This window comes from Panulirus ornatus, chromosome 58 (genome assembly GCF_036320965.1).
Source record: "Panulirus ornatus isolate Po-2019 chromosome 58, ASM3632096v1, whole genome shotgun sequence".
Taxonomy (NCBI): Eukaryota; Metazoa; Arthropoda; class Malacostraca; order Decapoda; family Palinuridae; genus Panulirus; species Panulirus ornatus.
This window is the reverse complement of record NC_092281.1, coordinates 21,729,064-21,745,029: the sequence shown is the minus strand read 5'-3', so window position 1 is coordinate 21,745,029 and position 15,966 is coordinate 21,729,064. Positions and strand designations below refer to the sequence as shown.

The 15,966-nt window shown below is 36.5% G+C and overlaps 1 protein-coding gene across 5 annotated transcripts in view; it reads right to left on the bottom strand.

The window, feature by feature from the left end:
* Gel (Gelsolin) overlaps positions 1-15,966 on the bottom strand; it is a 186,569-nt gene that overhangs the window by 67,777 nt on the left and 102,826 nt on the right. For all 5 annotated transcript variants that reach the window (XR_011716933.1, XM_071695548.1, XM_071695546.1 and 2 more), the window contains exons 3-8: positions 15,634-15,699; positions 14,776-14,888; positions 14,285-14,411; positions 13,163-13,340; positions 10,251-10,372; positions 9,005-9,106 (exon numbers count right to left, since the gene is read on the bottom strand). Coding sequence is in view for 4 of the 5 variants with exons in the window: in XM_071695548.1 (XP_071551649.1) it covers positions 9,005-9,106; positions 10,251-10,372; positions 13,163-13,340; positions 14,285-14,411; positions 14,776-14,888; positions 15,634-15,699 (708 nt within the window). In the remaining variant the exon portion in view is untranslated. The remainder of the gene's footprint in view (positions 1-9,004; positions 9,107-10,250; positions 10,373-13,162; positions 13,341-14,284; positions 14,412-14,775; positions 14,889-15,633; positions 15,700-15,966) is intronic.

The following is a 15,966-nucleotide window of genomic DNA, read 5'->3' as shown; positions in this document are numbered from 1 at the left end:
GGTTCCATCCGCTGACAGATCCACTCCCAGATATCTAAAACACTTCACTTCCTCCAGTTTTTCTCCATTCAAACTCACCTCCCAATTGACTTGACCCTCACCCCTACTGTACCTAATAACCTTGCTCTTATTCACATTTACTCTTAACTTTCTTCTTCCACACACTCTACCAAACTCAGTCACCAGCTTCTGCAGTTTCTCACATGAATCAGCCACCAGCGCTGTATCATCAGCGAACAACAACTGACTCACTTCCCAAGCTCTCTCATCCCCAACAGACTTCATACTTGCCCCTCTTTCCAGGACTCTTGCATTTACCTCCCTAACAACCCCATCCATAAACAAATTAAACAACCATGGAGACATCACACACCCCTGCCGCAAACCTACATTCACTGAGAACCAATCACTTTCCTCTCTTCCTACACGTACACATGCCTTACATCCTCGATAAAAACTTTTCACTGCTAACAACTTGCCTCCCACACCATATATTCTTAATACCTTCCACAGAGCATCTCTATCAACTCTATCATATGCCTTCTCCAGATCCATAAATGCTACATACAAATCCATTTGCTTTTCTAAGTATTTCTCACATACATTCTTCAAAGCAAACACCTGATCCACACATCCTCTACCACTTCTGAAACCGCACTGCTCTTCCCCAATCTGATGCTCTGTACATGCCTTCACCCTCTCAATCAATACCCTCCCATATAATTTACCAGGAATACTCAACAAACTTATACCTCTGTAATTTGAGCACTCACTCTTATCCCCTTTGCCTTTGTACAATGGCACTATGCACGCATTCCGCCAATCCTCAGGCACCTCACCATGAGTCATACATACATTAAATAACCTTACCAACCAGTCAACAATACAGTCACCCCCCTTTTTAATAAATTCCACTGCAATACCATCCAAACCTGCTGCCTTGCCGGCTTTCATCTTCCGCAAAGCTTTTACTACCTCTTCTCTGTTTACCAAATCATTTTCCCTAACCCTCTCACTTTGCACACCACCTCGACCAAAACACCCTATATCTGCCACTCTGTCATCAGACACATTCAACAAACCTTCAAAATACTCATTCCATCTCCTTCTCACATCACCGCTACTTGTTATATATATATATATATATATATATATATATATATATATATATATATATATATATATATTCATTAACCTATTAAAAAAGGGGGTGACTGTATTGTTGACTGGTTGGTAAGGTTATTTAATGTATGTATGACTCATGGCGAGGTGCCTGAGGATTGGCGGAATGCGTGCATAGTGCCATTGTACAAAGGCAAAGGGGATAAGAGTGAGTGCTCAAATTACAGAGGTATAAGTTTGTTGAGTATTCCTGGTAAATTATATGGGAGGGTATTGATTGAGAGGGTGAAGGCATGTACAGAGCATCAGATTGGGGAAGAGCAGTGTGGTTTCAGAAGTGGTAGAGGATGTGTGGATCAGGTGTTTGCTTTGAAGAATGTATGTGAGAAATACTTAGAAAAGCAAATGGATTTGTATGGAGCATTTATGGATCTGGAGAAGGCATATGATAGAGTTGATAGAGATGCTCTGTGGAAGGTATTAAGAATATATGGTGTGGGAGGCAAGTTGTTAGAAGCAGTGAAAAGTTTTAATCGAAGATGTAAGGCATGTGTACGTGTAGGAAGAGAGGAAAGTGATTGGTTCTCAGTGAATGTAGGTTTGCGGCAGGGGTGTGTGATGTCTCCATGTTGTTTAATTTGTTTATGGATGGGGTTGTTAGGGAGGTGAATGCAAGAGTTTTGGAAAGAGGGGCAAGTATGAAGTCTGTTGGGGATGAGGGAGTTTGGGAAGTGAGTCAGTTGTTGTTCGCTGATGATACAGCACTGGTGGCTGATTCATGTGAGAAACTGCAGAAGCTGGTGACTGAGTTTGGTAAAGTGTGTGAAAGAAGAAAGTTAAGAGTAAATGTGAATAAGAGCAAGGTTATTAGGTACAGTAGGGTTGAGGGTCAAGTCAATTGGGAGGTAAGTTTGAATGGAGAAAAACTGGAGGAAGTAAAGTGTTTTAGATATCTGGGAGTGGATCTGGCAGCGGATGGAACCATGGAAGCGGAAGTGGATCATAGGGTGGGGAGGGGGCGAAAATTCTGGGAGCCTTGAAGAATGTGTGGAAGTCGAGAGCATTATCTCGGAAAGCAAAAATGGGTATGTTTGAAGGAATAGTGGTTCCAACAATGTTGTATGGTTGCAAGGCGTGGGCTATGGATAGAGTTGTGCACAGGAGGGTGGATGTGCTGGAAATGAGATGTTTGAGGACAATGTGTGGTGTGAGGTGGTTTGATCGAGTAAGTAACGTAAGGATAAGAGAGATGTGTGGAAATAAAAAGAGCATGGTTGAGAGAGCAGAAGAGGGTGTTTTGAAATGGTTTGGGCACATGGAGAGAATGAGTGAGGAAAGATTGACCAAGAGGATATATGTGTCGGAGGTGGAGGGAACGAGGAGAAGTGGGAGACCAAATTGGAGGTGGAAAGATGGAGTGAAAAAGATTTTGTGTGATTGGGGCCTGAACATGCAGGAGGGTGAAAGGAGGGCAAGGAATAGAGTGAATTGGATTGATGTGGCATACCGGGGTTGACGTGCTGTCAGTGGATTGAATCAGGGCATGTGAAGCGTCTGGGGTAAACCATGGAAAGCTGTGTAGGTATGTATATTTGCGTGGGACGTATGTATATACATGTGTATGGGGGTGGGTTGGGCCATTTCTTTTGTCCGTTTCCTTGCGCTACCTCGCAAACGCGGGAGACAGCGACAAAGCAAAAAAAAAAAAAAAAAAAAAAATATATTCATATATCTATTTATCATATTTGATCACCGTTTCCCGCATCAGCAAGGTAGTGCCAGGAAGCAAAGAACTGCAGTGATCAATTGTAACATGCTCTCAAATTCATACTCATAAAAATGTAAATTCTAGTTAGGACAAGCAATATTTTTTATCAAAACACTAACTGCAGTTAGGCATCTCTTGAAAATTTGATCACTAGAAATTGGCCACATCTCATGCTGTGTCTATCACAATCGACCCTACACTAACACCACCAATGGAAAATGATCATCATCATCTTTTGCATCATTTCTGTTACTGTGACTTCTAGTGAAACAAATTATGAAAATCACATCCATAAGAGATATGGGATTGTTTGAAATAGCAAGAAACTGCCAAGATTCCATTGCCACTATTATCTCATCCTGCAGACTTTGTCGAGGGCAATTTTCAGCACGCATTTCTCAGTTCACTGCATTTCTTTAGAGTACTTTAATTTCATCTTGCAAAAGTGTTACACATGATCCTTTTAAATAAAAGATAACAAGGAATCCAAATAATGCACACATGCATGAATTTAACATTAGATTTCCATATTTTCTGGGGATGCATAAAATATCCACAGTAATTAGGTAGGAAAAGCTCTATCTTATCACTGAAGAGACCAAAATGCCTTACATAACTCTAAAGTGCCATTCATAACCATGCACCAGCACATCAAGTTATAAAGATTACACCTCGCCATAAGGTTTTTTGAGAGCAAGAATGTAATCAAGTCTTTTTTCTGACTTTCAAGCTAAGCTTTGTTCTTAAGATGAAATAGAAATTGGAAATTATCATGTCATAAAAACTTCATTGGATTTTCAAAATTATGATGCCTATTTGTTAACTAATGTATGAACCTTTTAAATGTCATGATCTCTATGTCAAACGTGTTATTCTAAGTATTTCAGTCACTTTATCTCTGAACAAATTTATTTTCTTTCCCCATTAAGCAATTTTGGGAGTTGCTGTACACCATATACCATAACAAAAGGGTTTATTACATCAAAGTATGTGAGCATTTTTGATAAAAGTATTATAACATCTTTCAAACTTACTCAATGCTGAGCTCCTTCTTCCCCAAATAAAGCAGAATATAGCATACTTATAATCATTCTTAGCATTTTTTAGTTTCTATTATTCTTAGAATTCAAAATGTAGGATGTAGTGCCTAACAAATGTCACTGCTTATTTTATCTAAAACAAACAATAATAACAGCAAAATAAACTGAAACAAAAAGGCTCAAAAGGGGCATAATAAATTTTCTCCGACAGTATGTGATCTTTTGGGTTTTCTGAAAACAGCCATCATGAAATACTATTTCTTCAAAAAAAAAAAAAAAGTATAGCATAAGCTATAAGGCCTTCCACAAATGCAAATGTTTCAGCTTACTTTGAGATTTTCAACTAAGTTGTTATATTCCTTTAACTTTATCTATAAATACATATTTCACAAGAGCACTCAATCCAAAGGCTATGTGAAATCAATTGTTAGCATTTACAGAAGATATTACATAAAATATACTAATACACTTCCTATGAAAGAAGAGATTGTACATCTAACATTCATGAAATAAAAAACACAAGTACTTAGGTGCAGTTAAGGTTGATGTGAACGAAGCAATATGCAAAAAACTGTGAAAGCAAGCTATATAATCCAAAATATTTACCTGAGCATTATCCTGTTGTTCGTAGATGTATAAAGCCACAATCAACATGTGTTTAAATGGAAGTGGGAACAAAACAAATTAATAATTAATAATCATAAAACCATCAAAAAAAGTAATACAAAGAATATAAAACTGCAGGGGAGAGTTTATAAAGGAAAACATATATAAAGACACTCATTTCAAGCACAAACATAATCAAAACATGACAGAAAAATAGTTGGAATGTTAATTTTAGTTATGGAAAGAAAAAGATGCTTCTACAAAAAAAAATTACACGAATCCTAAACATGCTCTCGAATCCTAAACATGCTCTCGATCAAATAAAAAATAAAAATGTGTGAAACATCAATTGACTAATAATGGAAATAATTATAGATGTACCATTTTTACTCAAAATTCAAAAGTTTGATCTTTTGTATAAAAACATTAAAAACTTCATTAGAGCTAACTGAACACTTTACATGGTGAACAGAGACTGTCAGGTTAGAATATATTTTAAAAGCAACCATTGAAACAAATGTCCAACACCTATTGTCTTACTGCAAGAATTACTCTTGGCTATTTTCTCTTCTTTACAATATTCCTCCATGAAAATTGGTGTGGGTACATCAAAAATTAAACAAGATCACCTTATTTTTCACATATAAAACCTCTTCCTTTTATATGCAATTCTATTCAATCTCCTACATTAGAATTACACAAATTATACAGGGCAAAATACCTAGTTTCCACTCCTCATCCTCATTTTTTTTTATAAACTTCTATTTTCATTTTCATGTCAACTGAGATGGTATTTATCTATCTATTTATCTATTTATCATACTTTGTTGCTGTCTCTCGCATCAGCAAGGTAGACCAAGGAAACAGACGAAAGAAAGGCCCAACCCACCCACATACACATGTACATACATACACGTCCACACACGCACATCTACATTCCTATACATTTCAATGTACACATACATATACACACACAGACATATACATATATACACATGTACATAATTCACACTTACTGCCCCCACTCATTCCCACTGCCACCCTCCCAGACATGAAATGACAACCCCCTCGCCCGCATGCGCGCAAGGTAGCGCTAGGAAATGACAACAAAGGCCACATTCGTTCACACTCAGTCTCTAGCTGTCATGTATAATGCACTGAAACCACAGCTCCTTTTCCATATCCAGGCCCCACAAAACTTTCCATGGTTTACCACAGATGCTTCACATGCCCTGGTTCAATCCATTGACAACCTCGCTTGAGCCAGTACCTATTTTATTGACTAACCCCTAAGGGTGGATGAACACCTGGGATGACTGTGGACTGAGGGTCACATCCAGGATCTGAACCTATGTGCTTCACTCTGGCTGGCCTGTCAATGCATCACAGTCAGGAATGCTAACCACTACACCACAGAGGACCATTACCAAACATATATAAAAACAAACCAAGTTTCAGTTTATTCACAAATCTTTTCATAATCTCTCTCTGTAATAACCCTGTGTGATCTCAGTTCTTAAATCTAAACCTAATCCCCAAACAAAACTTATCCCTAAGTCAGCTCTATTCTGAGAAAAACTGTACTCTCTACTTATAATGAGTTGCCCAGACAACTGTAACAGTAACTACTCTCCTCAGTTATTTTACACACTGACATTATTTTCATCTATGTGTTAATTCAAAGTTAATAGCAATTTCTTTCATATATGATTGTTGTTTCTCAAGTTAGGAACAGATGAAGAAAGGCCACATTCACTCACATCCATTCTCTTGCCACCATGTGCAATATACTGAAATTGCAGCACCCTGTCCAAAGCCAATAAAATAATTTTCCTCTTTTTGCTTGGGAAAAAAATTAATGCTGTATCTCGTAGAGATCAACAGTGGCTGGGTCACAAGACTATAACCCTTTGAAAACAATCAATCTGTCTCTAGGGGGACTATCCAGTTAATGAATTTTCATAATTTCAAAAATAATTAAGAAAAAATACTTCAGTCATCAATTGCTAGGAAACAGCATCATAAAAAGAGGAGGAAAATCCGATAAATTTACCATATTTGTTGCCATACAAACATTTAAACCTAGAACGTTAAGTGTGCTTGATTTGATGAGTTTGTCAACTTTGCTGACTGATTTTTTCTTCTCTGCCACCACCAATGGATTACTATACACAAATGTTCTCCAGTACTAACAGTTCAATTTCTGCTGAATCATTATCATTAGCACTCCAAAGACTAATCAAAGTGGGGCATACAAGCACACATGCTAGGGCCGTATGTTTTCCTCTCATGTTGAGTGGGTAACTAATGCTAGGATTTTTCCTGCTGTGAAATAGAGGTGCTTGTGACAATACATCTGTGCTTACCTATAAGGTGCATCTTCTAATTCAAAGCACACTGACAAAAACACAGATCCCACTGTCATTGCTGACCATTGCCAAAAAGCAAACCCTGCAGTAATCATCACTAAAGTGTTAAGGGTTGTGACCTTCTGTACAGAACTCAGCATGGCAAAATGCCAGATACTAGTGCTTTTTGGTGAAAGCACATATTTCTTATTTCCAAATATTCTTACATACTATATGCTTACAACTTGTTAATATAAGCAATTCAATCAATGTTTCTATTGTGCATGCATAAATAGGAATTACTGCAAAGAAACCCAAAACAAACTATGCTTAATTCATGTTAAAAAAGGTATTAAAATCAAAATTCTAAAATAAAAATGGCATGCTGCAAACAGCTGTATGTTAAACCTTTTCAGCCCTAAGCAAAAAAATACAACTAATCCAGATTTCTGCTTTAACAAATAATAATTGTTTTATCTGCTTGAAAATACAGTTTCTAAGCACAACTTAAATAATTTGCAATAACTGCAAACACACAAAAAACAATTTCCAAATCACCTAACAAAATACAACATTTTATTATATAACAATCACTTCTGCCTGATTATGAGTTTACACTGCAATATATCTATATTCTGTTAACATGAAGACTTCTGTAAGTTAATCTGTGGCTTTCCACATAAGTAGTAGAGGAGAGATAGTCATACTGTGTCTTGAAGCAAATGTAACCTAATTCAGGAATATAAATGTAAAAGGCATATGGCAAACAAATGTCAAGAGTACTAATAAAAATAGTATATGGAGAGAGAGAGTGGGATATCAAGTGCAAAAAAGGTATGGAAAAATGAAGGTGGTGATATCAATGTTCATCTGTCTGAAAAGTATTCTCTATACAGCATCTGGTTATACAAATATACTGTACTGTAATTAAGATTTGATATACATTCAAACAAAAGCCTTGAACTGTCAGGAATTTCCCCTTCTTGGGTGTATAAGAGTATGGTCAATGTACTGTATATATGACATGTTCAGACACTAACTTCTTTAGCTTCAAAAATAAAACAATCGCTTCTTTTAAAACTTGTGCAGAAAAATTTTTTTCATGGGTATAATATTCATCATACAGAATGAAATGCAAAAAAGAAATACAGACAGTTATGCATTTATTATTATCCTGTTCAGTTCTCTTCAACGCTTTGATAGTGTTTCTGTCAATCCACCTAAGAAGGGGAAATGCCTGACAGTTCAAAAGCTTTTGCTTGTGCATATATCAATTTCTAGTCACAGTACAGTATTCAAGAAAAATGCTATCAAGGAAAATGATGGCACAGAATATAGTTTAACACTCGCTAAATATACCATCTTAATCTAGGAATCACGTTTGCCAATTTTAAGTACATCATATAACAAGGAATACTGTACCAAAAAAATGTGCTCCATCATTAGACTTTGGTCCTCACATAATGACCTTATCATATCATCTTTGCACATCTTACAATAATCCTGAAGTAAGCGCAAAGAACATTAAGGCTTCAAGTTGCTTTACATGCAATCTGTTGATTCATGTCTTGGCAAACGACATTTCACATATCTAAAATTCTGAGGCTTTGAGCAACACAAATCAAATTTAAGAGGACATAATGCAGATGCTAGTTCCTCTATACTATTGGCTCATGGCTAAAGCAAAGCATTTATTTAGCTCATCCCACCTCAGCATTCCAAAGCCAGGTGCTAAAACATATTTAAGAAAACCTTTGAAAAAATAATCTTTAGTAGTAAGCTCCACTCAAAATATCTTGTTAAAATCTAAATTGGAAAAAATCTAATTATACAGCCTTCATTTCAAAGAAAAAAATTACAAAAGAAAGAATAATTGCTTATCTAACCATTACATAAAACTCAAAATTCTTAGTGTCCTCATTTTTCCCTAAAATCATCACTATGTAATGCTGCAATAATTTCTCAAGCTTAATAGCTAGTTGCTCTGCTTCTAGACAAACAAAAAACTTATTCATGAAAGCTCATACAGAGTCACCATCTCATGAATTCTCATGACTATCAAAAATAACTAAGAAAAATTAAAAACTGCCCTCAGCACATAAAACCAAAGTTATACTTACACCAGAATTGAGCATGGACTGTAGGAGTGGCTTTTCACCAATCATGTTTGTCTGTATTGCACCATCACCACCTTCAAATATGTGATGCAATGTCACTGCATTCTGTTGGCAAGCAGAATTACAGTTAGTATTCACAGAAACAGTGTCCAGCAAAATCATCAGGTACACAAAAATATATTAGATTTCCCAAACCAACTGGCTCTAATAAAGACAAAATGAGCCATGCTAATGCTCCATGCTAATGAGCCATGCTAATGCTCGAAACAGTATTACTAATACTAAACCTACAACATTAAATGTCATAATTAAGTTTAACAGCTTCTTATCTGTTGGCCAAAAACCCTCCAATTCAACTGCTCATAACATATATAACAGCCTCAGCCAAATTTTAAATACCATATTCTGCAATTAAGGAATTAGAGGGAGTCATTTGATATATGGATACATAATGATAAAAACAGTGCATACAGAATCTTTTACTCTATACCTCACTGCCTTTCTTGCTTTTAATTGTATAACTCATTGCCTTTCCTGCTTTAGCAAGATAAACTCAGGAACAATGAACAATGGCCTTATATGCACTCATCCAATCTCTGCCATGTATTCCAGACAGAAAGCAGAGACTACAATCCACAGCCAAGCCCCACACACTACTCCATGGTTTATCTTGATCATTTCCTATGCTATGGTTCAGCTCATTAATAAAATCATGTCACCTTCCCATATAACACAACTCCATATTTCCATTCAGTCCACCTCAGTCTCCCTTTCCCCTCACTTCTGCTTACTACATACAAATCCTCTTTGTCAGTCCCTCTTCACTCATCCTCTCCATACGCTTTAACCATTTAAACACATCTTGGTCAGTCCTCTCAATCAAACTTTACAAACTATCACCTTTCCTTCTTATACAGTCAAACTTCCTTGCCTTAGGAGTTTTAATTTTTTTTCAAGTTCTTTCCCTTCTATTTCTTTTATGACCATGGTATCTCCTGTGCCAGGTAAATATGCCTTCTATTTCTCCTTTCTAAGTATCCTCCATCTATGTTTGTTCTCTCATCAAGGAAATACCAATCTAATCTTCCTTTCTCCCAGTGTATACCTTGAAGCCCTTTGTGCACCAACATTTCTTCCCCTATTCTATGAATCAACAAGCAATATTCTCAATTTTCTCTCATATTCATTTATCCTCTCAATAACATATACATTCATAAATTAATAAAGGGCAATGGAAGGTTATACTTACCTGTTCTGAAACTTCAAAGGCAGCGTCATCAACACAAGTATCTCCATCAGAAATATCATCTGGAGAACCGCCACCTAAAGCATCAAAGAATTCTTCCACCTCATTACCAGATGCTGTTTCATCTGAGAGAAAACAAAAAAGAAAACTCTTACTACTTAACAGTGAAGGAAGAATAACATTCTAAATCATGCTTTTTTTTAATCTCAAGAGGGATAATTGGCAGATGAATTAATAAATGGGAAGGATATATTCTAGACTGAGAAGAATAATGGCAAGAAAGTAATGGACACTGGTGATGAAATTATTGCAATCATAAATCAGATCAAATCTGATATAAGCATCTAGATCATACCCAATACAAGTCCTAACATAACATGCCTCAATTATTCTATTTAGAATACAACAGTCTATATCTTGCATGACTTTTCATAGTAAAAAACCATGCACATTCCTCCATAGTAACCCCTTTGAAAAACATGTTTGCGTATTCTGCCCTCTCATGTTACCATTGCTTAGCAATGTGTTTCAGAAACAGTCAAGTTATAAGTATGAGTGCAAAGGAAAAGAGAGACTACAGGAATAGCATATGTAGCAAGGCAATGAAAAAGGACTGTGGTCTTTGCAAATCTGGAAGTATCAAGCAAAATTGTCTAAAAAGAAAAACAAAGACAACAAAATTGCACACTCCCTTTTTATCATGGAAATAACATGTAAAATTTAAATCCAACATGAAAATAAGAGATTATTTTTCTGTTCCAGGAAAAAATCAAGCCTTCTTATTTTCTACTGAACAATCACATTTTGAAAATGTCTCACTGGATTACTTCTATGAACTGTACAATTTTTATTTAATCAACTCATATATATCTAGACATTCATATAGATATTCCAAAAATTCAGTCACACACTAGGATAACTGCAATATCATGGTTTTCTGATTAAGCAAAAATCCAAAATATGATCTAATTACAATTTCTTAAAGAGGATACAGAAGGAGCCAAGCAGGGAGTGCTCATCCTTCTCGAAGGTTCAGATTGAGGTGTCAATGTGTGTGGATGTAACCTAGATGAGAAGAAAGGAGAGATTGGTAGTATGTTTGAGGAAAGAAACCTGGATGTTCTGACTCTGAGAGAAATGAAGCTCAAGGGCAAAGGGGTAAAATGGTATGAAAACATATTGGGAGTAATCAGTAGTAGCACTATTCCTGAAGCAGGAGTTGTGGGAGTCTGTGATAGAGCATAAGGAAGCAAATTCTAGATTGATGTGGGTAAAACTGAAAGTGGATGGCGATATATTGGTGACAATTGGTGCTTATGCACGTGGCCATGAGAAGAAAGATCAAGAGAGGCAAGTGTTTTGGTAATAGCTGAGTGAGTGTGTAGTAGTTTTGGTGCATGAGATTGGGTATTAGTGATGGGTGATCTAAATGTGAAGGCAAGTAACGTGGCAGTTGAGGGTAAAATTTTTCACATGGGTATTCAGTGTTATGAATGGAAATTGTGAAGAGCTTGTGGGGTTGTGTGCTGAAAAAAGACTGGTGATTGGGAATATCCAGTTTAAAAAGAGAGATATACATAAGTATACGTATGTAAGTAGGAGAGATGTCAACAGACATTATTAGGTTACGTATTAATTGACAGGTGTGTAAGAGAGGCTTTTCCACTTAAATGTGCTGAGAAGGGCAGCTAGAGGGATGTATGATCACTATCTTGAGGAGGCAAGAGTGAAGATTTGTTGAGGTTTCTGAAAAAGAGGAGAAAATGTCAGGGAGAAGTGAGTGGTGAGAATAAGTGAGCTTGGGAAGGAGACTTGTGTGAAGAAATACCATCAGAGATTGAGAGTTGAGTGGCAAAAGGAGGTAGCAAATGAAGTGAAGGAAGAGGGTGAGAAATGGGAGGTATTTAGAGATGCAGTGGCAGCATGTGCAAGAACGTGAGCGGATGTGGCATTTCTTTGTCGGTGTCTTGGTGCTACCTCACTGGTGCAACCTCCAACATCCAGACTCGAATCTGAGACCCCTGTGTAGCAGGTGGGAGTGCTACCGCTAGGCTATGATCACCCCCCAATAGGAAAAACTATTTGAATACTAAGTAACTGAATATCCTTCATCTCACATAGGTGAGCAATGGGGTCATGACTTGTCAAAACCCATTAGGCTCACACAACCAGCAAATAGCATTCTACAGAGCCTAACTGTACAACAATTGAGGTATATGAATATAGTACCTATGAAAGCGCACTTTCATAGAACATACAAACCTTCAACAGCCAGGCTCGAACCCGCGACCCCTGTGTGGTAGGAGGGAGTGCTACCAACATGCAACAAAGGGTATTCATATGCCTCTGTGTTGTACAGTTAGGTTCTGTAAAATTCTATCTGCAGGCTGTGGAGCCTGATAGGATTTGACCGGTCTAGACCCCATTGGAAACACTTTGAAATATATGATTTAGTTCCTCACATATTCATAACCTTCTTCAACAATGCTTCTCTCTGAATCATATATACATGGAAGAATCCATGGACAATTGTAAACAAGAGACTTATCAGTAGAAAGACATACAATTGTAAAACTGATTGTGCATTGAATTTCTATAGTAAAAATCATATTCTACGAAAGTTTTCCATGCATAATCTCACTTCTCAGTTTTGGTAAATTCTACGAAATTAAATAAAAGACAAATAAGATGACATATTTTATGCTGGCTCTGTATACAATCAGTTAACTTCATTCCTTTTAAAGTTCAACTTCACTTCCTTAAATTTTTCATACAGTATGAATGTTTAGTCATTTGTGAGCATACAAACATATACCTACAGTATATACCAAAATTACCAAGCCTGGCAATCCATAAGCATCATATTCTTGAAACCAGAGTTTGCAGTAAACTTATAAAAAGTAAAGGTTACTTGCCAATAATGATGACTTTAGCTTTTCCTGCATGATCTTCATCCCGTATGGCATTTCCAGCCATTATGGCCTTAAGTCTTTCTATTCTCCTACTGCTGGATCCTGCATATACGTATACTTTGGAGCCACAGTCAAGGATGAAACAGTCACCCTTGTTCATCGATCCTGTGCCAACCTCAACCTACAAAAAGAATTCAAAACTCTAAAAAAGTATTGGAGCAGGACTGCAAAATCATTAACCAATCGTCGTCTATCTATCTATCTATATCTCTTGACACCTGTTCCCAATTGGAGCTCCCTCTAAGGGGTGGCCATGGCAACAGAATCTCCATAACTACTGAACTCTAGTGCCACTTCTTAGCCTTTAGTGCCTCACCCTTAACAGGCCACCGGCAAAGGGCAACTCTAGTGCAGTGTTTGCAGTGGCTCCTACCTAATGTTCCTACTGACTACTTCTACCTAAAGCTCCTGCCTAAATGTTACTAGAAAATATAATATGGCTGCATCCTTCAACTGATTTATCAAACCATGCATAAGTAGTATGAGAGTACTTCCTTATCAAACAAGAGTCAATCAAGACAAGTCTGTTTTTTCTAACAGGTATTTGTATACTCTGAATGAGCTTCTAAGTATAATCAGGCCATCACTTTTTCTGGCATGCTAAAGTAAATATATATCTAAGAAACAAAAATCCTAATGTTTCACTCATTCTTTATATGACTGAAGAAAATCAAGTTACAAGAACAACACTATAATTAATTGCACTATGCCATGATGTCCTTAAATGTAGTTGTACCCTATGTATAAGCCACTAACTTTCAGTTTCAGACAGGGACAGCCAAACTTTACGATAATACAAATCACATTCACAAAATCTGAACAAAACCTGCATCTCCTGTAAGATGCTATAACACTGGATGTATATCTTTCAATATTTCACTGTGACAAGTCAGTTACATTTTCATGATATCCTCTGTAGATGGATCATACATATGACTATAGATTCATATCAAGACAAAAATCACAACATCTTTTTTGTTTTTTGAAAGAAGACTGTGAAATTTCTTGAAGTAAGAATAAAAATAAGCCCCCATTATGAAGAAATGACAAAATTCATGAACCTACCTGTCTGATACGGACATTCCTGCGTCCCTTGACATGGAAGAGACGTGCTGGATATGGTGCATCAGGATCCACATGATGAAACCCAGAGGCTACCCCACCCTTTAGGTATCTTACACCCTTCTTGAACCTGCATATATAACCAATAGCTTATATTCTCATAATGTGCATCTTGATACACAGTACCCCATCATTTAGAGGGGTACTAGCTTGTGCTGTAATATGTATACATTACAACAAATGAATAACATAAAACTGTATTATCACGACTTATCGATCACTCTACAACATAGGCCATTTAAAAAAATCAATAAAAAATTACCTAAAATTTCTAACTTTATACGTATGTTCTTTTACCACATAAAAGCAAGGCAACTAATTAATGACAAACTGCTACCAAAAAAGAATGTTTTGAGTACATTATTAGTCCTCTTTCATCCTAAAAGAAACATTCAGAAAATAACATCAAAAGTCCATCTGACAAGAGCACAAACCTTGAGAGAAAGAGTGGACTCTCATGGCCTTCTACCTCTCGGTGCTGGACAGGTACCCCACCCAGCTGGTCATCCAACTCTACTGTCTTGATTGCTACAGCACCAGCTTCATCCTGAAACACAGTTTTCCAATACAGTAGTGATAACACTTGAAATACTGAGCTATTTCTGGCAAATACTTTCTTATGGTGCTTACTTGATCACTGTTTCTTGTGTTAGGAAGGTAGCGCCATTCACATACACATGTATACACATACACATATATATATATATATATATATATATATATATATATATATATATATATATATATATATGTATATATATATTTTACTTAAGAGAGTCTGACTCACAGTAAACTGTGTGTAAATTACAGCTGGCTATTGTGGGCTAGGAAACAAAAGCAACAAACAGAATCTCTCAGTATAAATGAATAACAGTGCTGATACTGTTCCTAAATATATCAAAATTTTATTAGCAATTGATCTTCCAAGGCAGTCAAAAAAAGCAAAGTGATAAAAAGAAGCGGCTTAAACAGTGTTTTGACTGGTTGTTTTCATGAAAAAAAAAATATTTGGGTATTGCAAGTTGCCTCAAGCCCTAAATAATGTCAAGACCTAAGATTTTTAGAAGGGAGGGCACTGACGGGATTGCTGCACTTGGCCTACTGTACAGTACATTATTCCTATATCAATCTGCTGTCCAGAAAGCTGTTTTACATTTCTACATTACTTTGTACTTTCCCATTAAGACTACAACAGTCTCTCTAACATACTTCAACCACAGAAGAACAAACGGTACAGAGTAACATGCAACAATGATGAATGCCAGTAATCTTGCAAAAATCAATGAACTCACCTGAGATGTCTCTGAGCCCAGCCAGAAGTGCAGATCCCAACTCTTGTTTCCATTGATATCATTCGTCTAGAGAAAAACCAGAGAGCAGTTATGTGAAAAAAAAGAAGATAAGGTCAGACAACAGTTAAATGGACAAAATGTATCAATCAACAATCAAAGAATAAATCAACAATTTTGCCAGAAAAATTAAAAAAAAAAGGAGTATATACTGATAGCATCTGCATCTGCTATGTTGTTCACACACGATGCTCAGGTTAGACAGACTAATAAAAATTCCATCCTAACATTTTTTTCTTTATAAAGAAATGAGATGTTCGAGAACAATATGTGGTG